Source organism: Amphiprion ocellaris, chromosome 6, assembly GCF_022539595.1.
Source record: "Amphiprion ocellaris isolate individual 3 ecotype Okinawa chromosome 6, ASM2253959v1, whole genome shotgun sequence".
NCBI classification, from domain to species: domain Eukaryota; kingdom Metazoa; phylum Chordata; class Actinopteri; family Pomacentridae; genus Amphiprion; species Amphiprion ocellaris.
In genome coordinates, this window is record NC_072771.1 from 36,796,161 (window position 1) to 36,816,826 (window position 20,666).

The following is a 20,666-nucleotide window of genomic DNA, read 5'->3' on the forward strand; positions in this document are numbered from 1 at the left end:
GATTCTGGAGATCATCTCTGTGGGTTTTTCACTACAAGTGACCAAATTCACATTCACAGACCTTCAAAATACACTTTGTAGCCACTTTTATGTTAGTGTGATACGTTGCATTACTTCTGTTTGGATTCTCAAAGGCCACATGTGTAAAAATGGTGAAATACAGTAGGTGTTTGCTCTTTATCCCTCATTGGTGTTGACAGGAGCTTTAAGGCAGCTCTGACCTCCCGAAATGCCAATAACTCTATTTAGAGTTCTGCTGTTGTTTTATTGAGCAACTGAAGTAACTTCACTTTGTAGGATAAAGTACATTTCTGTCTGTGAGCATCTCTATGAAAAATAAAAAGAACATATATCTGCTAATGTATATAAACCTAAAAATATTTCCTTCATTTGCTTTATGAAACTGCTTTATTGCCATATTCACATTCAGGCACCTTATCAGCTCAGTTTGTCAGGATAGGAAGGTTTTACCACCTTCTCCATAAACTGGCTTTTATTAAAGAGGAGAGTGAAAAACTGAGACTTTTGCAATTATTTTAACACATGTGGCTGCTGGATCTGGGTGACAACAAACAATGATGAAGTAAAGCCAATCCTAGCACAAAACAAATGAGTTACGGTGGAGGCAATAATTAAACGTTATGAATGAATACCACTTTTATTGCTACATTTCCCAGAACAGTCAGCCAAGGGAGGGGTGCCACAGTCTCCATATTCTGGGTGAGGTTGTGCTGCTTCTTGATTTAAGATTCACTGAGGTCTTTGAATCCTTCTGAGGATCTTTCAAAGCAAACTGATCATAAGGGAGGGACTGAACTACCACAGCGTAGCTCCCAGGATCACAGCCACACAGAAGCTCCTCCATCATGATAAATGGTGGTGATTTTTCAGGCTGAGATGCGTCAGATTAGGATGCCTTCCTTTGAGGGTTTTCTCCAGTTAAGGAGGGAGACCCGGGGTAGCCAGAACTCAGTGGAGGGATTATATATCTCATTTGACCTGTGAACCCTTTGGGATCCCCTAAGGGAGCTGGAATGAGTCGCTGAGGAAAGAGATCTGCTGAGCCTGTTGCCACCGTGATCAGGATAAATGAAAGACCTGTGAAATAACATGAAAAGATGTAGTTCAGACATTACTTTAGTTTAGACATTGCTGTTATATTCATAGTCCAAAAATCCTGCATAAATTATTCCAGAAACAAAGAAAGTAGATGAAAACTGCAAAGGGCTGACTGACCCTGTGGTTCATCCCTGAAACCTACGCTCTACCAAAGTTTCCAGTAAAATCACAGTTAAATGTACATTTTGCTGTATTACTAGTTCACTTAAACAACTTATCACATAAAAACAAATTGGTCTTTTAAAAAAAAAAAAATACAGATTTTTGATGTGATGATCTACAGTTTTAATCTTTTATTTTCTAGAGTCAGCTTATAAATAATATTTTCTGCTGTGATGCTAGACATTACCTGTAATTTAACGAAACTGAGAAAACCAGGTAAATACCACTTTTAAAAAATGATATGTCATTATTTGACAGGAAAAAATGGTAGTTATGTGTAAAGCACCTTTCTTTGGCCATGTGATGAACAGTTTAAAAAATGACATAATTTTATGGTCATAAAAGAACAAATGATTGAATTTTTGATGTGGATATTATTTATAGTTTTATTCATTTTTTATGGATAACATATACGGTATTTTAATACCCTTTTTCTGTAATTTTTTTGAGTTATCTGTAGTTAACAAAACACGTAAAGTCTGTAAAATAACAGTAAATAGTTTAAAGAATATATCAGTTTAAACTGTAAATGTCAGACATAGACAATAAATAACTATGTGTCTTTAACTTTTATGATCCAGAACTGAAAACTCTGTTTAACATTTAAAAATGCACATTGCACAAATCAATAGACAATTAACCTAATTACATTTCTGTTGTTTGGGAGCATTTATTCAGAGGCAGCAATGCTTTATTGAATGGTTGATATTTAAGAAACCTAGAAAAAATAACTTCATTTAATGGAAAAGAGAGAAAGGAAAAATATCTCTCTAAAATTCTCATTATTTTTAAGTGCTTAAATCTGGTCTCTACTCTAAACAGTGTTTCATGAACCGTTGTGCAAAATTGTTGATTCATTTCACAACGTCGGTCCACTGGCAGTCTTGTTCTTGGCTCCAAAAACTCTTCAGATTTGACAGTTTCTGAAGGAAAAAAAACACCAAACAACTGTTGGATTTTCAACAGTCATTCATTACAGTGTAGCTGACATGCACTCCTACCTACATTTGAGATACATTTGTGGAAATGACCCAGAAAGACAACTACTAGTCATTAAAAATTTAAGTGGCTCAATTCATCAGCAGGGCTCCGTCTACAACTGCTTAGCAAAACCTTATCGGCTGTAAAGTACAATTTCAAAGGCTTCTTCTGCACAGATAGTGATGCTGCTCGGCTCACAGCAGGAGTCGATGACACAGAAAACTACAGAGACTTTTCATTCTCAAACTATATATTGCTTCCTACTGATAAGTGCTTTATTCTGTACTGTCACCTCAGTGCAGCTTTAGGAAAAGTTCCATGCGATCTAAGCAAGTTGCATTGAAAAGCATGATGTTTTTGGTGCTTTAGACAGGAGGAAATCAGTCACACACCTACTACACACTGCTATGAATCATACTGTATGATTTTAGTGTAATGTCGCCGGTAACCGGAGTGAGAGAGACCGAGCAGGGAGGGAGGGAGGGAGTGTTGGTGCGCTATGCGGGGGGATTGCCTACACCCTTATACAGAGTGTGCGTATGGATGTGAGAGACAGAGTGACGGGGGTGATACGAGAGAGAAAGAGAGGCATAGAGGACCAGATATCAGAGCTTCCTTTCACAGACACATTAAAAAAACACTCCTTCACTCCTCTGCTGGAGACTCAACAGCTGGATCGCAATGCAATTAAGAGCCAGCGAGCAATTACTGTTTCTGTGGATCCGGACATCTCATCGAGCTTCCAAAAGGCTCGTTTAGATTTTTCTTCATCTGATTATTCTTTTGAGATTTTTATTTTTATTTATTTCTGTGGATTCTATGAAGGCGACTGGAAGCTTGAGGACGGAGTGCGTCAAGTGAGCGCACGTATCCAACAAGTGGATGCATGAATTCGCTCCCAGCAGACGATTCTTGGATTCACTGGAAGCGATTTTTTTTCTCTTTTTTTTTGGGCACCGATTGGTCCGATTATTTTTTGCACATCAGAGTCAAATAACCTGCGCTAATTAGCTCAGATGTGGATTTTGTCTGAGCTGCTGCTGTTGTCTCTATGTGCGCATTTTCTTCGCTAGTCTTGGCGACTTTGTGCATCGTTGTTTTCCGAGCTTACCCCAAAACTGCAATGAGGTAGGACATCCCCCCCTCAATTCCCCCCTTCTTTATTCCTAAAAAAAGAAAGAAAAGGAAGATTTAAGGCGGCGGAATCCGCCGTTTCCCGCCTCCCCCCCTCCTCACATCCATGGACTCGCTCCTCTGTTCCCTCGGTGACCGTGAGGGGAAGTTGGGATCCTCTCTGTAGACCCGTTTTCTGTATGACGAGGGCGCAGGTGGCGAGCAAAGGTCGCAGCCATGCCGATGCATCCAGTCACCTCCACGTTGATGTACCGGGGGATCTGCACCATCCCCGACATCCTCTACAGCGCCCCGGTGAACCTGCCCGAAGACGAAGTTGAAGGTGAGGCTGCTTACCTGTTCAGTAGGGGGGGTTAATCAGCCAGCACAGGGCAGATAGGTGGCTGTTGGGTGAGCTCCTGCTGTGGAGTTTGTCTCAAAAAATAAAAAAATAAAGACGCGCGTTCAGGACCTTGGAGAGCTCTGCTCCAGACAGACACTGGGGAGGATTTGGATCTCAGTGGGTTGCATGGAATTTCCCTGCTTTTTCTGATCCTGCTAGATGTAACAGAATGTGCAAAACACTTCAGTATGAGTGAGACATCAAACTGAGTAAAAATATACATGCACATTTGCAGCCCAGTCAGAGTATTCCCTCTTAATTGTGAAGCTGGTGTGTGTGTGTGTTTTTTTTTTTTTTTAAAAGGGGGAAATCTGTCATAAAGTCTTGCTCTAACCAGTGAGTGGGAATTGGGTTTATGGATATTCCATCTTTTCTGGGCTGTAAAATCAGCCAACATCCTGCAGTGTAGCTGTATTCTCTTTAAAAGAAACATCTGAAACATCAATATTCATCCTGTACAGCATTGCAGAGCGAAAGAAGAAGTGACATCCACTCCACCACTGCTGACACAAACCCACAGCAGTTATTTTTATTTATTTATTTTTTAAATTACCTCCAACATCTAGAGAATATTTCGTGCCCGGAGCTGCTTGTGATGTGAACCTGTGACATCTTGCACATTATCATGCAGCTGCCCTCAAGACATGAGTGAAGTCCCAAAGCGTGCGTTGATGACAGCAAGTTCTGTTGCCATGTTTTCCGTGTGGTGACGCTGTAAAGGGAGCTGACGTTATCCGAGCTGAATGATTCCCTCACTGCATCCTCGTTGCCTTAACAGTGGATACTTTGTTGGAGAAACAAGACATATTTGACCGCCTTGATGCATTTCTGAGGAGGCTATGACTGTCATGTAAATGTGTTCATTACAAACAAGCTGGATCTTGCCTGTAAATGTGGAGACCAGAAACTAATACTTAACTGTACCACAGAAATTACACGTCTTTTGTCTCTCACAAACAGGTTTTTTGCATTTGCAGCAATCACAAAGACACACAGAATAAGGTTTGGGAACTGCTATTCATTGCTGAGGTTGATATTAATTAGAAAAGTCTGGCGGAGGGGGCCGAACATGAATGGGTTCTGACTCCCAAAAGGTGTTGAAAGGCTGAACATCCTCGACGCATTTTCACACAACACCTGTTCAAGAGCAGCAGAAACATCCAGAAAACAAGAATAGACCAGCAACATGGATCTGGCTGATTTTCAGCTAACACTTTTTTCCATTTTTACTTTTCCATCCAACACAGCTGAGTCTGTGATAAAAGAGAAATGGCAACATGTCAGTGCCAAAAGCGATCTTTGCGTGATTATAGCGTTGCATCACTCAGTGCGTTATTGTCAGACATGATTTCCAGTGTTCAGAGACCTTATACACAGCAGCGCAGACACACACACACACACACACACACACACACACACACACACACACACACACACACACACACACACACACACACACACACACACACACACAGTTGCCTCATATTTCTGTCACTTTTATTGACACCAGAAGAAGAAGAAGCTTCTGGTTGCTGAGGTGGAAGAATCTCCGTCTCCTTTTCACCCTCCTACTTTGATTTCCTGTCAGGTTTCTCTTGCAATTAACAGAAATTGCAACAAACAGAAAACTCTTTACTTTACCTTTAATTACCCAAATCTACTCGTACCTGCCACAAACAAATGGAGCAGTGTGGGCTTTAGAGCTCAACTTAAATTCGCAGTTTGACTGGAGAAGCATTGAGATGCTTGGCGGAGAGCAGAGCGGAGCCCGAGGTAGTGCAGTTAACAGCAGCAACGGAGGCTTTTTCAGCTGCTGGAGAGCATTAGTGATCCTGTGTGAAGGATGTCTTACAGGTTGTGAAAGAGGTGCACTTTAAAGGGAGTGTCACTGAGGAGACTGAATGTTGTTGTTGTTGTTGTTGTCAAGAGCGGAGCTGAGGTTTCACAGCTTTTCCCGCTAGAGACTGCAAAATGGAAATAACACAGTACAGACATGACAGGGCTGATTGGTACAATGATTAATAGCTCAAAGAAGTGACTGTCTAGATCATTTTATATGGAGATTTCAGCTCAATTTTTAGCTTTTGGAAGCAATGCTGCAAGGACAGTGTGAAAACTGGTGTTTTTGTGCATTTTTCCCCTCCAGAAACATCACGTATCATATGTTGCAAGCTCGTTTTGCATCTTTGCTTACTTACCAAACTTGGTGCATTGTTTTCAGCTTGATTCTTCATGATTCTGCCTAATTTTAAGAGAATTGCTTAGAAGTCATCTGCAAAACATTACTGCAGTTAGAGCTGAGATTTTTTAAAATTTTTACGCTGCATTACCCTCTGAAACCCCAAATAAATGTTAAGATTGCTGTTGGTGGAGTTCAGAGATTTAAGTGTAACAAAAAAAAACCCAAAACAAAAACCCTAGATCTCTTTTGGGTCTAATTGACACAATACCATATAGTATTGAATAGAAATACTTTATTAATCCCAAAGGAGAAAATCTGTTGCTAGAGTAGCAAACAAAGAGTGAAGTGACCACATCACAACACAAAAACATATAGAGATACAAACTGCACAATAAAGTGTAAAATATACTATGAATAAAGATGTGCTAAATTGAAAAATGCACCAAAAAATGTCAAATGCTAACAATAAAAATATACAGTTAAGGAAGAAATTAAAATGCTGTAAACAGCAGTGCAACAAAACAGAAATAACTGCAAAGATATAGTCGATAGATAGTCTTGATTGAAAGATAATAACTTAAATATGTAGGAAAATATCAGAATGATTCCTGTGCAAACATATAAATCCATATGTATGTGTTAATCTGGAGCCTATATAACAAATAACACATCCATACCTGCATGTGTTTGCAGCAAGTATAGGGTTACAACCACAGTTTTTATACAGACTTTGTGAGAAGACGAGGCAGAAACATTCAACAGTTAACATGTATCATTGTTAATTTTGCAAATGCAGCACAGAATTGGGTTCCAAACACTGAAGAAGTAAAGCCAGTTTCAACAATGTTAATGTCACTATGGCTCCTTATTTGCAGAAACAGCCCTCAATTAAAACACATAGAGGACAATATTCACATGCTTTCAATTCCATTCTGACGCTTCACATATGACTTGTTGATGAGAAACGCGCTGCTCAAGCGACAGCGCCTCGTCGACGCTCTTATCTCTGGAGAGATGGAGGAGAATTGGCTGGAAGTCTGAAGTGTCACATACATCAGCTCAGCCATCAGGGAGACGAGGCTTTGTCACGAAACGAAATTGCACATTAGTGAATATGTGTGTGCGGGTGCATGTTATAGGGACGGGAGGCTGGAGCCCTATTGGCACGCATTGCCAAGGACTTGATTTTCAATTATTGCCTCGGACACTCTAGAGGAATGGACCAATGGCGGCGTGCTTTGTGGTCGAGGCTGTCAAAGCTATAATTGGAACAAAAAAAGAGAAAAACCCTATTTTTCTGATGCTTCGATAAGCCTCTGTGTGCATGTGGGGGGTGGCAGCAAGTACCTTAATGTACAATGATGCCAGCATAAATTGAATTGGACTCCATATTCTTCATTTCTCCTCCCACACAAAAGAGAAAAAAGAACAAACCAGTTGGTCATATTACAGGAGCTCAATATAGTTTAGACCTCCTCCACCACTAGACACACACATGCACACACACAAAAGCCCAGTGTCAATATCGCTGCAGGTGGAATTCAGTGGGTAGCCCATTGCCAGGCTGCCTAACAACAGCCTTATTGGAAGCAGCTTTAAAACAGTCCCTCGGCTGAGCTTAAGGCGTTTGTAACAGGTCCCAGAGTGAGGCTCGTGTAAACAAATGGCGGCGCTTTCCATGACACAAGACAGATGCCGAGTGTTTGCATGTTTCCTACAAAGTTGCTGCTCCTTGTTTCTCCCACTTTTTCTTATTTACAGAGCCGCACAATTACACAGGAGAACATCGACTCGCACTCCTTTAGTTCATTACCTCTGTTTTATGAGCACAGAAATTATCGTTGGAGCTTGAAGGGAGTTGTAGTTTACCGTCATTTTCATAAATTAGGGCCCAAATTCCTCCAGACTCTTGAGAGCATTGTCCCAAAAACCTCAAAACACGTCCGGTCATTTGGGAACTGGTGTGGAAGAAAAAAACTCAATTTATTCATAGGTAGTCAATAAATTCTGACATTAAGGGCAGTTAATCCATTTGGCAGACATAAGCAAGGTGAGAGAAATCCACTAGGTGTCTAATAACTGAATTTTATACTCAAAAATAACATTAGAACTGTGATTTATTGGAGCAATAAATTAACTTGGAACAAATGAACTATTGCATTATAATCTTCGTGCAGGTATTCCTTTTAGCGGCAAAATATCAGTATTAGTCTCAGCTATTTTTCATGCTTGCAGGCTTTGCTTGTCTACAAATGCAGCATAAATAAAAGGAGAATTTACTTGTTTACATGGCAGGACAACTTATTTGGAGCTCTTATTCTGCAGAAGCAATCAGAGGACTCGTCCCTTTATTGAAACGCCAAGATTTTCCTTGAATAACCAGAATGCTTAATGAAAGTTGTTGGTTTTGGAGCATGAAAGACTTCCTTTTAATCACTTTCACAGAGAAATGAAATTCAAACCAAACCTGTCACGGAGGCCCAGCAGGGACAAAATCTCTCTGGGAGCATTTTAAACGCAGCCTGCGACTGTCTACAGTAATCCAAATCAACACAGCCTGCGGAGTTATCTTCTCTCCATTTGTTCCTGGTGGAGGGAGGAGAAGAAGGGGGGTTTCCTCGTCTCCAGATCAAACAGAGATTGGGTCGTCGCTCCCCCCCTCAACCTCCTCACCCCCTCCAGAGACGTGGAGAGAGGAGATACCGCAAACAGGAAGTGATTGGAATAATGGGAGCGAAGTCACTGAAGTTCAAAGCAGGATTTCCAGCAACTGCATTCTCAGGTTTTTCCATTTCTTTTGGGATTTTGCTGCAGAGTGAAGGCGGGAGTTGAGGATTTGCGCTGAATTTTTCATTTATCGCCGCATGTAAAACAAATAATATCACTAGACTGAGTTGCTTCTGCTCTGATAAGGACAGAAATGTTAACTAGTAAAGCTGACACAGGTGACGGCATATTCAGACCATGAAATCCTTCTTACTTCCCAAACCTTTGTGCATTGTTTATCAGCTTCATACTTAATGATTCAGCTTATTTTTTCAAGAGAATTGCTTAGAAACACAGTTATGGTGACTGTATAGATAGTTTTATGTTAAGATTTCTAGTCAGTTTTTAGCTTTTGCAAGCAATACTGCAAGGACAGCGCTGGAAACTGGTGTTTTTATGCATTCTCCCCTCCAGCAGCATCATACATCATATGTTGCACACTTGTTTTGGATCTTTGCTTACTTACCAAACTTTGTGCATTGTTTCTCAGCTTGATGCTTCATGATTCTGCTTAATTTTAAGAGAATTGCTTAGAAGTCAGCTGCAAAATATGATACATTACTGCAGTTAAAGCTGACAGTTTTTATGCTGCATTACCCTCTGAAATCCCAAATGAATGTTAAGACTGCTGTTGGTGGAGTTCAGAGATTTAAGTCTAACAGAAAGTAGCTCTACTTGACAACATTAATTGAATAGAAATACTTTATTGATCCCCAAGGGGAAATTCTGTTGTTACAGTAGCAAGCAGACAGAGTAAAGTGGCCACCACCCCATAAGGAAAATATAATAGCAATATAATGGAAAATTATACTAAGATACAAATGCACAATAAAGTGTAAAATATACTATGAACAAACAGGTACTAAATTGAAAAATGCACCATAACGTGTCAAATGCTAACAATAAAAATATACAGTGAATGAAGAAGTTAAAATCCTGTAAACAGCAGTGCAACAAGTAATGCATCGACAGTAGAAAAACAGAAATAACTACAAAAACAGCAAAGATATATTAAATGGATAGTCAAGATTGGAAGATAATAACTTAAATATGTAGGAAAATATCTGAATGATTCCTATGCAAACATATAAATCCATATAGATTTGTTCATCAGCAGCCTATATAGCAAATATCAAATAGAATTGCACAAAAATACTTTACTGATCCTCAAGGGGAAATTCTGTTGTTACAGTAGCAAGCAGACAGAATAAAGTGACCACAATAGAAAAACTAAACTCCCAAAGTTAACACTCAATGTGACTCCATGACTTATAAGATCTGCATTTAGGAACACATTCAGACTTACATGCAGTGTTTTGTTTTTCCGAGCCGTTTTGCTTTCAGTTGTAAAAGAATTAACGCATTTCTACATTTTTAGTTGCTCCCCTGGCAGAGTTTTTGGTACTGCAAATCGCTTTGATTGACAGCTCCTCCACGAAAAAGAAAGGGAAATAAAAAAAGCCACCCCACTGACACCACTGTGCTCCTAATGGCGTAAACTGCCTGTGAGGCGTTGTTGATGTTTCTGCTCGACTCCTACTGTAGCTGCAGCAGCAACATTGACTCATTTCTTCACCCCGAGGTGCAGGGTTTGACTTCCACTCCTTTGGAAATACTTACATGAATACAAATGAAGATATTTAAAGACACCGGCATCTGCTCGGAAGACTAGAAAATTATGCACATAATGTATTGCTGCTGCAAAATGAGTGGGCGTTGCGGGGGTGTACTTCTAAAGGGGTCAGCTGAGACCATTTTGAAGCATATACTGCTAAGAAGATTTGGACAACAACACACGATGATACTAAAATGACCAATCGTGATCAGTTCCAGAGGTGTTTACCAAAACCAAGCACTTATTTTCTCTTCCGCTAACCTCAGCTATCGACTGTTATTAGCACCGCTCTCTCTCTGGAACGCAGAATTAGTTCAATTATTATCCCCTCGCTGACAAAAAAAAAAAAAAGCCTTGTTTTCCTCTTGAATTGGATCCTCGAAACAAACTGCATGTTTCCTCTTTGCAAAGACGAGAGCTTTCAAACCATCCTGCAGAAAAAAGCTTTCTCTCTCTTTTCAAGAACGCTGAAACAAAATGAGCTAATAAATGCTTTCCCACTGCTAACATCATTACACTTCCACTTACAAATCAAATCCTTTTCACCGACGCTACGAGTCTGGCAAACATCGTTTTGTAAGGCAGGCAGCTTTTGTTAATGATTATCAAAGAAGGAATCAACAGCACTGACTGACTGCTGGAATTGTTTAATGACTCCAGTCTTAGTTTGTTGGAATTTGACTCTTGTGCTGCTGGATTTGTGATCATAGAAGCAGGATGGGGGGAGAATGTCACAGGAGTTTGGAGAAAAGGTGCCTCAAAAACTTTCCTGATTATCAAAAAAGAAAAAAATGATACAGACCCAAGGGGAAAATGAAAATGACAAGCAAGACAAGGGAAAAAAAGAACCTGGTTTGTGATATTACAGATGTGTGGCACTGGGGAGAGCCTTGAAAGCATCCTTCTTCTTATATAATCAGGCCCAGAATGATAAATCTCACTTTGTATGTCGTCCCATCACTCTGCTCAATCTTCAGCCGATCCCGCTTTACCTGATTCAGGGTCGTCTTACACAACCTGGCAGATGGAGGGATGGACAGACAGGAATGGATTTCAAAATGGCTTTCCTGAATATATCACCTGCCTGGATGCGGTGTGTGAAAAAGCTCTACTTGACACTGATGGTGACAAAGACATGAGCAGGGATGAGGCGGTCCGTAGAGGTCGACGTGACCCGGCTAAAGTCTTTCCTTGAAAAAAATTGCAAAAATTGTCCAATTGCTGGGTTGATTTTCATGTGAAGTTAATAGTATTCTGAAAATAGCCACTTAAAATGAGCTTTAAAGCACACTGTAACCAAACAATTAGACTTTCTAGAGAAGAGTGTGAAAGTTAGTAGTCTGAAAACCCCCTAAAATGCTATAAATCAGGGGTGTCAAACTCATTTCAGTTCAGGGGTCACATACAGCCCAATTTGATCTCCAATGGACCAGTAAAATCATAACATAATAACCTATAAATAACCACAACTCTAATTTTTTTCTTTGTTTCTGAAAATGTTCACATTTAAGGGACCACCTTTTTACAAAACATTATGAATAAACTGAGATTTGTTAAGAAAAACAAATTCAATTTCAACAATGTAGTGCCTCAGTTGATCATTTCCACATTACAACTTCTAGATCACAGTGTCTACAAAGGACCAATACATTTAGTCACAGCTATCTGGAACTGAACAATTCAGTATTTTACTTTAAAAAAGACAAAAAAACAACAAAAAGAAGACAAAATATTACAAAAATGAGACACTTTGCAACAAAAGCAAGAAACAAAATGACAGAAAAATGAGATGAACGACGTGAAACAGTGACAAAAATTATGCAAAATAGCTATTAGGCTCCAAAAAAATGAACAAATGAGACAAAAAATGACAAAAGTGTGAAAGAAAACGACAAGAACAATACACACAACAATGAATAAAGGAAAACAAAAAATGACAAAAATGAGACAAAAAACACAAGCGAGACAAAAGGAAACACAAAACGACAAAAACATGAGACAAACGATAAAGTCAGACAGAAAAAGGCAAAAAACAACAAAAACAGGACAAAATGACGAGCAATCTAGTGTTTTACTTTATGATCAAAACAGCTTGTCGTGGTCTAGGAAATATTTTACATTTATAGTTTTGCAAATTTCCAAATTGCAGTGAATGTCTTCTCTGTAATTTTTACACTTTAAAAGTCGTCCTGTGGGCCGGCTTGGACCCTCTGGTGGGCCGGCTTTGGCCCGTGGGCCACATGTTTGACACCCCTGCTATAAATGCTACATTTGAAACTACCGCCAGCTACAGCTCAGCATCAACAGTGCAAATATCCTGGCTGTGTCTGAAGGTACCAAAATATCTGTCTGAAGCTCACTAACTAACACGGCACATCTCGTGTTAAATCAGTATGAAAATTTTAAAATCAGTCGTTTGGGACCAGGACCCACTGTTGCCAGGCAACGAGCAGGGACTCGAGGCTACTCTGACTGTCCAAGAAATAATCTGGCGACAACCACGCGGAAAATGGCAGTTTGTTGTTTTTACACGTTGGATTTTTTGCATGTATTAAATGTGGAATCTGGAGAAAGATTGCTGATACTTGGCTAGTTAGCATGTGTCAGGTTTGCTATCGTTCTGTGCATGAGTGTGAATGTTCACAGAACTCATTTCAATGGTGTTGTACGGAGCCACTTCGGTACTTTAATTTGGCTCAATAGCAGTCTCCAGACCCTCAAACTTTGAGGTGCAAGTGCACGAGGACTCAGGGTTGTCCTGCTAGCAAACCAGGCATGGATGGAGAAAGTTTATCTCTCAGTGGCAGCGTCTGACTGCTTACTGTTGTGGCTATTTATTGCACATTTTGCACAAGTTTCTCAAATCTATAAATACTATACAACTTAAGATGCCAAACGTGACACTTATGGATCTATAACTGCATAAGTCATTAAATCCCCCACCCAAAAAGGGCATGTAATAAATCAGCCTAAATAAATGAGAAACTAAAATCATAAACTTATGAAGGAAAAATGTGTACAACTGTCCAGTTACACCTTTTTTAAAAATTTTAAATCAGATAAAACAGATATAACTGATCAAAATATGACAAATACAAATAAATAGCACACTAGACTGAGTTGGGTAACAAACCTGAAAGTCTTAGAACCAACGATCAATACGCTAAAGCAGGGCTAGTTCAAGGAATATACTTCTAGACGTACTGCTAGTAGTTGAAAAAATCTATGAAATTTTTAAAATAACAAGGACAGACATGTAATAAAACCTTCATTCAGTCTTGCATAGGTTTTTGTTTTATTTAAATTTAGTCACAAACAGACTAACTTAGCAACTGATCAAAAATACAATTCAAAAATGACTCCAAATTTACGTTTTTTTGGGGGGGGGGTTTTGTCATTTTTTCCAAGCAAAATTACAATAATGTGTCCCATTTCTCATTTTTGTGCCATTTCAAACCCTCACAAACTCACAGATTCAAGCACTAGAGCTGATTTTTGTCAAGTCTGTGAAGGTTTAGGGTTTAGGCCTTAAGGTAGAGGCAGAGTTTGGGCCTTTATTTTGGATTTACAAAGACAGAACTGTCTACAAACACTGGATTCTTTACAGAACAGAGAGTTTGTGAACTTTGAGGAGATATTCGGTGAATTTGACATAAAGCATACTAGATTACAATCACATATTCCACCTTAAATACGACATCTCCATGTTTTGGGTGCTTTAGTGGTGTTGATGTGCAGATTTCTGCCTTTGTCTTTGAACAAAACCGTTTCTCATGTTTCCAGTTTTTGAGCTAATTTAAGCTATTTGACTGACGGTTGACTAACTATTCCTTCAACATGAAGAAATGTATTTACAGTGAAGTTGGTCCACACTGGGTGCAACTGAATAACTCTTAAAAATGGCATTTATTGTTCCCCTGCCACTTGATGTATTTTGAACATTTGACATTTCGATCACGTCAACTACCGCTCTGTCGTATAAAGTCTCAGTTAATCAGTCGCTGTAATCTGGTACGACATCCAGACTCATTGAAATGGGTTTTGATGGAAAACATGTGGCGCAGATTAGCGGGAAATATGACGAGCTGCTGTGATTACACTGCTGTCAGCTAGATTGACGTTAAGTCATTTATTTCCATTTTGATCGATTGCCATGAAGAGAGTGAATCCAGCAGACTTTATTACCTGTGAAATGAACTGTGATGAGTTCTGGAAGGTGAAGTGCTTTTTTTTTTCTTTCTCTCAGCTAATATTTCCTCCCCTTTTGATGAAAAACATGGCACCAGGCAATCACAATAAGTAGAAAAAGCTGCGTCGGTAAGCGAGCGTGGGGTTAAGTCGGTTGAACTGATGAGGCAGCATCAGATGAGCTGGGATGTATCGTGACGGCTTTGGATTGTTCACATCTGACCTTTTGTTTGAGGCATTTCCCAAAGTTTTCTGTGGATGTTCGCGCTCGACTCAGCTTGGTATCGATGATAAAAAAAAACTTGCAGCTTTGAAAACGTAGACATGGAGATAAATCAATGATCCCCCTTCTGTGGTGGAAAGGAAAAAACAGCAATGGGGCCAAAATTTCTTCCACCGCCTTCAATCATTCGAGGTCAAGTGGGGTTTAAGAAACTGGCTGAGAATTTTTCATGCTGCAGATAAAGCACCCCGACCTTTCTGACTTTTTTTTCTCCTTCCTCTTCTAGTTTGTGGTTGTGTCAGCGCCCCTTTGATGAGGTTAATGTGCCTCAAATTTCATAATAAAGGGAGGAATTTCAATCCACACCCAGCGGTGGGATATTCCTTTAAACACACAGACAAACTCAAGACTCTTGCCATATACTCCTTTTGAACTCTCCAGAGCCTTGTTAGGAGCTGGTTATGGTAATATTCAAATCTTCCGGGTGTCCAAGTCGGCCCATATCCAGCTAAAGATGGATTAAGGTTGCTATGGGTGTTTAAAAAAAGTCACCCGAGGTTGATGGACACACACACACACACACACACACACACACACACACACACACACACACACACACACACACACACACACACACACACACACACACACACACACACACACACACACACACACAGTGCAGCGGTGTTTTTCTCACACTGATAAGGTCTTACATAAAGAGTGGGTGTGCTGCAATTACCCATCCAAAGCAAGTGCTAAGCAGATGCAGGTCTGACTGAGGCGAAAGAGCATCTTTAGGCTCTGAAAAAACAAGCCCTGGATTACCTTCACGGACACTTCATCGCTACAAAAAGCCCCGGCATTAGTCTGTTCTGCTCAAAGTACACCACGTGTAATTGGCAAAAGTTTTCATGATGCTAAATTCAGCCTGAAAAAAGGGGGTGAAGCTCCGCTCCAGCCATGCCTCGATAAATCCAAGTGAATATTCCCATGTGTATCCTTCTGTTGTGCGAGGATTATTCCACCAGTTTTACTTCCTGATTGCTTTTTCTTCAGTGTGCACAGCTAAAGATGATGACTTAAAATCTAGGAGGGCTGACTGTGTCAACTGAGCGAAAAATTTGACACAACTGAAACGATAAACAACAAAAACAAGACACAAAACAATGCAACGTGAGACACAAAATGACCAAAATGGGACACAAAGCAATACAATCAAGACCCTAAATTGCAAAAATCTCACTAAATATAATGCAAATGAGACACAAATTGACAGAAAATGACAAAAACAAGAAACAAGACAATACAAACAGGACAATACAAACAGGACATAAATAGAAAAATAAAATGCAACAAATGAGACAAAGAAGGGAAGAAAACTAGACACCAAAAACCCAAATGAGACACAAAGCAACCCACACGAAACACAAATGAACTAATCCATACACAAATCAACAAAAAACAAATCCCAAACATCCCAAAAAAGACATAAAGCGACAAAAACAGACACAAAATGATACAAATGAGACATAAAACAGCACCAGTGAGATGCAAATCAACAAAAAAACAAATCCAAAACATCCCAAAAAAGACATAAAGCGACAAAAACAGACACAAAATGGAAAAAAAATTACACAAATAACCAAGCAATTGAGGGACAAAACGACAAAAAACAGACACAAAACTCAACAAAACAACAAAATCTAGTCTACTTATCATGACATTCTCCAGCTTAATAGAAAACTGCATAAACTGCCCTTTTGTTTGATGTCTCACTCTTGTCATGAATCCAAGAGTTCTCTATTTGTCTGCATGAATCAGCTCAGTTTCCTTTTTTTTGTGTGTCTGTGTACAGTTCACTCTGTTCGGCTTTGTTTGCTGCAGCGAGGATCCGGTGCTCTTCATTGATGTGCAGGGAGAGAGCAGCGTAATGGGAATAAGCTGCACCTTTTCTCTTGTGGGAGTTGGGGCTTTAGATGCTCACACCTCCCTGATCTTAACTCGATGGCTTTTCATCCTCCGTCAGATCGCACCGCGGGGGGATCGCGTGGCGTGGCATCTTTGAAGGCCAACAAGCACGTCTCCGTACATCAAAGCAAACACCTCGCGCTTTCAGTGGCAAAATGTGTGCACACGGAGTGGAGAATGCACCAACAGCCGCTCCTAATTCCACTAAGAAATGTGTAGAAATTAATGAGGCAATACAGTAAAATGTAATTGAAAGTGAAAATGAGATTAGTTCTGATTTAAAAAAACGGCCAGGAGCAACTAGAACGGTGACACAAAAGGCATCATTTGTCCTTCTTTTTATTCCGAACGGTTTAGAAAAAGGTGGAATTTTCCTGGAAATGGACTTTTCTTCGTTGCTCGGAATTAACCAGCTCCAGAAATTCTAATCATGAAGTGGTTCTAATGTTAGTTTGGCCATTTGGCAGCAATTGAAGTTCCAAAGCTCTGAGAATATAAAGCTGCTCTAATCTGAAGTGAAAATTGCTCGGAAGGACAAAACTGAAGAGAATAATTACTGGACTGTGCAGTTTTCATGAGCTGTTTTGGTTCTGTCATTATCTTTTTTTTTTAGTTTTTTTCTGTCCTGGTAAACCGATTGTATTCTACTGACTAGCCGAGAACGACAGACAAAGTTAGGAATGAACATTTAACAGCTCAAAATGCCAACTAATTTGAGTTTGGAGGCTATAGAGGAGCACTTAAATTCATTAAATCTTAAAAAAAACATAACAGAAATAGTATTTTCTTCATGTCAGATGGATGTGTGTCATATTGTTTGTCACCAATATGTAATTTTGTGTTTAAAGCTTGTGCCGCTCCAAAATAGGCCAAAAAAAAAAAAAAAAAATCAATTACAGCAGCTTTAAAGCTAGTCAGAGCCTGATTATTAATAATTCCGACATGATTAGTTGATAAATCTGTTACACCAGCAGTAAAATGAGTCCCCAATTTAAATACTCCATTAATCACTTAAATCATTAATCAGTAAAAGACGCCAAAAAAGTGAGGATTTTCCGCTTTAAATCGCCGTAAACTGATTATAATGGGGGTTTCGGATCGTTGTCGGACAAAACAAGGTGTCACACTGGGCTGTGGGAAGTACTTATCTCTCTGATTAGGCCGAATAATTCAGGTCATCTGCGCAGGGAGACCAATATCTCAGCTATTCACACAAGATTTTTTATTATTCTGACAGAGGCAGTGTCTCAGTTACAATGGAGTCGCTGTGGGGGGCACACATGTGAATCTGCTCCATTTTCAGCTGGCGGAATAAAGTAAAAATGGGAGAATATAGTCGTCTCTCCTGTGGACAATTAAGATAGAGTGCTATCTCCTCCAGAGTTTATCTATCCGGCTGGTCAAAGGAGAAATTAATTCTTTTTTGAGGATGATTAGTTGGCCTCTTTTGATAAATTGTTAGAGTGGAGATTATGATCTGCTTTACTTCAGAGGTTTGTGTCTTCATTCTAGTAGGATTCAGTTTGTCCGAATGTTTGAAAACAAGAATGTCCAATAACATTTTATGTAGAAAGTGACGGTGTCTGAGCAAAAAAAACTGACGCTAAATGACTTGAAGAAACTCAAAACAACAGAAGCAAGACACAAAACAATGCAAATGAGACATGAAAAAACAGAAAAGCAATAGAAACAAGACACAAAAAGCAAAAATCTGACTGAACATGATACAAATGGGACACAAATTGACAGAAACTAGCAACAAAACCTCACAAACAACACACAAAGGACATTAAATGACAAAAACAAAAAAATCTAACACATAACTTCAACAACAAGACACAAAACGGCACAAAAAAGGCATAAAACTCCAAAAAAAACAGACCCATATGAACAGAAAAAAACATGAATGAGACACAAACAGCAAAAACAAGACACAAAACAATGCAAGTGAGGCACAAATTTGAAAAAATCTGACACAAAACAACACAAATGAGACAAACGACAGGCAACAGACATAAAACACCACAAAATGACACAAATGAGGCATATAATGTCAAAAACAGACACAAATACCCACAATATGACAGAAATGAGAAGCAAAAACACTAAAGAGACACAAATTAACAAAAATACACACAAAACAATACAACTCAGACACAAAATAAGAAAGACAAGAAACAAAATTCCAAAAACAAGACACAAAAAACACAAAATGATGCACACAAGACACAAACAAATATTAGACAAAAAAAAATACAATTGAGACACGAAACGACAACAGCGAGGTACATATTGTTAGAGAGGGGGATTATGTCAGGGATTTGTTCCTTCAGTCTCGTAGGATTCAGTTTGTTTAGAGCCAAGAGGTTCTGAGAACATATTTGTTGTGACTTTACATTTTCCAGCTTTATTATTGTGACTCTCAGAGGATTTGATAATCCAGTTATTGCATTTGTGGCCTGTGCAGCTCTGCAGCTTTCTGCAAATAGTCTGTGACACCGAATAAAATCCTCCTGCAGCAAATTGTCCCCACATTTCATTACACAATAACCACCTTGTTTCTACTTCTTTACATCAGATATGGCCTTCTGCTCTCAGCAATCGGGATGTTGTGCTCATTTTGGCATTTGACAAATAAAAAAACAACAACCTTACAGCAGCGACAGAGTGTTTCCTAAAACTGTTCTGGCACCTTGTTTAGGAGTGTATTTGCCTCCTGCGTGGTGGCAGCATGTTTTTCCAGCTCTTGTCTGCTGGAGATCTCCTCTTTCTGAAGTAAACAGATGGAGCGAGGACCTCAGGTGGATACTGAGGTATTGTTTTCCTATAAACAATAAGATCACACCCGGGGAAGGAGGAAAAAAACCACAGCTGGAGGCTCGCAATGATTTCAGCTACACCTCCAGAAAGACGTTTTGGAGGGAAAAGCGACGTGAGAAATAGCTGCTGTGCATGTCACCGAGCTTGGTTTTTATAAATTGCAAAGCCCAGATGTGATCCATTGTAATACACGATTTCTATTCTGTTGACACGCATTTCATTACGACAAACTATTTCCTGCAGCTCCGCGAACATCACACGCAGAATGACAGACTGCTTCCTGCCTCTCCGGTGTTTTATGTTGAGTTTTCCAACTGAAGTATTGGTCCGACTGTCGTGCTTTTTGGCCCCTAGCTCGGACGTTCGTTGCATTTCTGACACCAGTAAATCACCGGAGCAGCGACTCATATTTACAAGACTTCACAAGTTTGTTTTAGTGTCACACTTCAGTGACTTAACAGCAGCTAATTGGCTGCAAACTGGGAGGAGAAAGTTATCTAATTACACAAATGCATTTTTATTTCTCTACCTAGAAGGTTGTAATTGTCAGTCACTCGTGTAACAGAGAGAAATGATGATTTATTTAGCAACAGTAATTGCTTCTTGTTTTATTTTCATTATTTCATTATTGGTTCTAAACCCACTCAGCATGTGTCTCATCTCCAAAAGTCAATTGTCTTCATCTGCTCTGTCTTACACTGTAAAATATGCATGTATAGAATAAATAAATGTTAGAACAGCTGACAGTAATGGCTGCCAAACCAAAACATTTGAATTAAAGTAGAATATTTTAATGGAAATATGGTGTTTCTTTAAATATATGGTTTTTTTTTTTGTCATTACAATCAGACACCTTCAATAAAACAATTGACCACTAGTTTGCTGTTATTTTCCAGATTTCTCACTGAATTCTCAAAATCAAACACCTTGAATAGATTAATAAACCCTGAAGTTGTGCAGTCAAACATCATTAGTTTAAATTTTTTCTATATTATGCTCAAGCGCCTTCAAAAAAAATAAGAAATGTTAAAGTTCTTTAAAGTTTTACATGTTTTCTAAATTACTACGATCAAACACCTTCAATTAATTAATAAATCTCAAAGTTCTCCAGTCAAACACTGTAATT

At 39.3% G+C, this 20,666-nt stretch overlaps 1 protein-coding gene across 1 annotated transcript in view; it reads left to right on the plus strand.

Moving 5' to 3' along the window:
• Nucleotides 1–2,814: 2,814 nt before the first annotated feature.
• LOC111585904 (calcium-binding protein 7) overlaps nucleotides 2,815–20,666 on the plus strand; it is a 36,123-nt gene continuing 18,271 nt past the window's right edge. Inside the window, exon 1 of the mRNA XM_023295543.3 lies at nucleotides 2,815–3,718. Coding sequence (XP_023151311.1) covers nucleotides 3,613–3,718 — 106 coding nt within the window. The 5' untranslated portion in view covers nucleotides 2,815–3,612. The remainder of the gene's footprint in view (nucleotides 3,719–20,666) is intronic.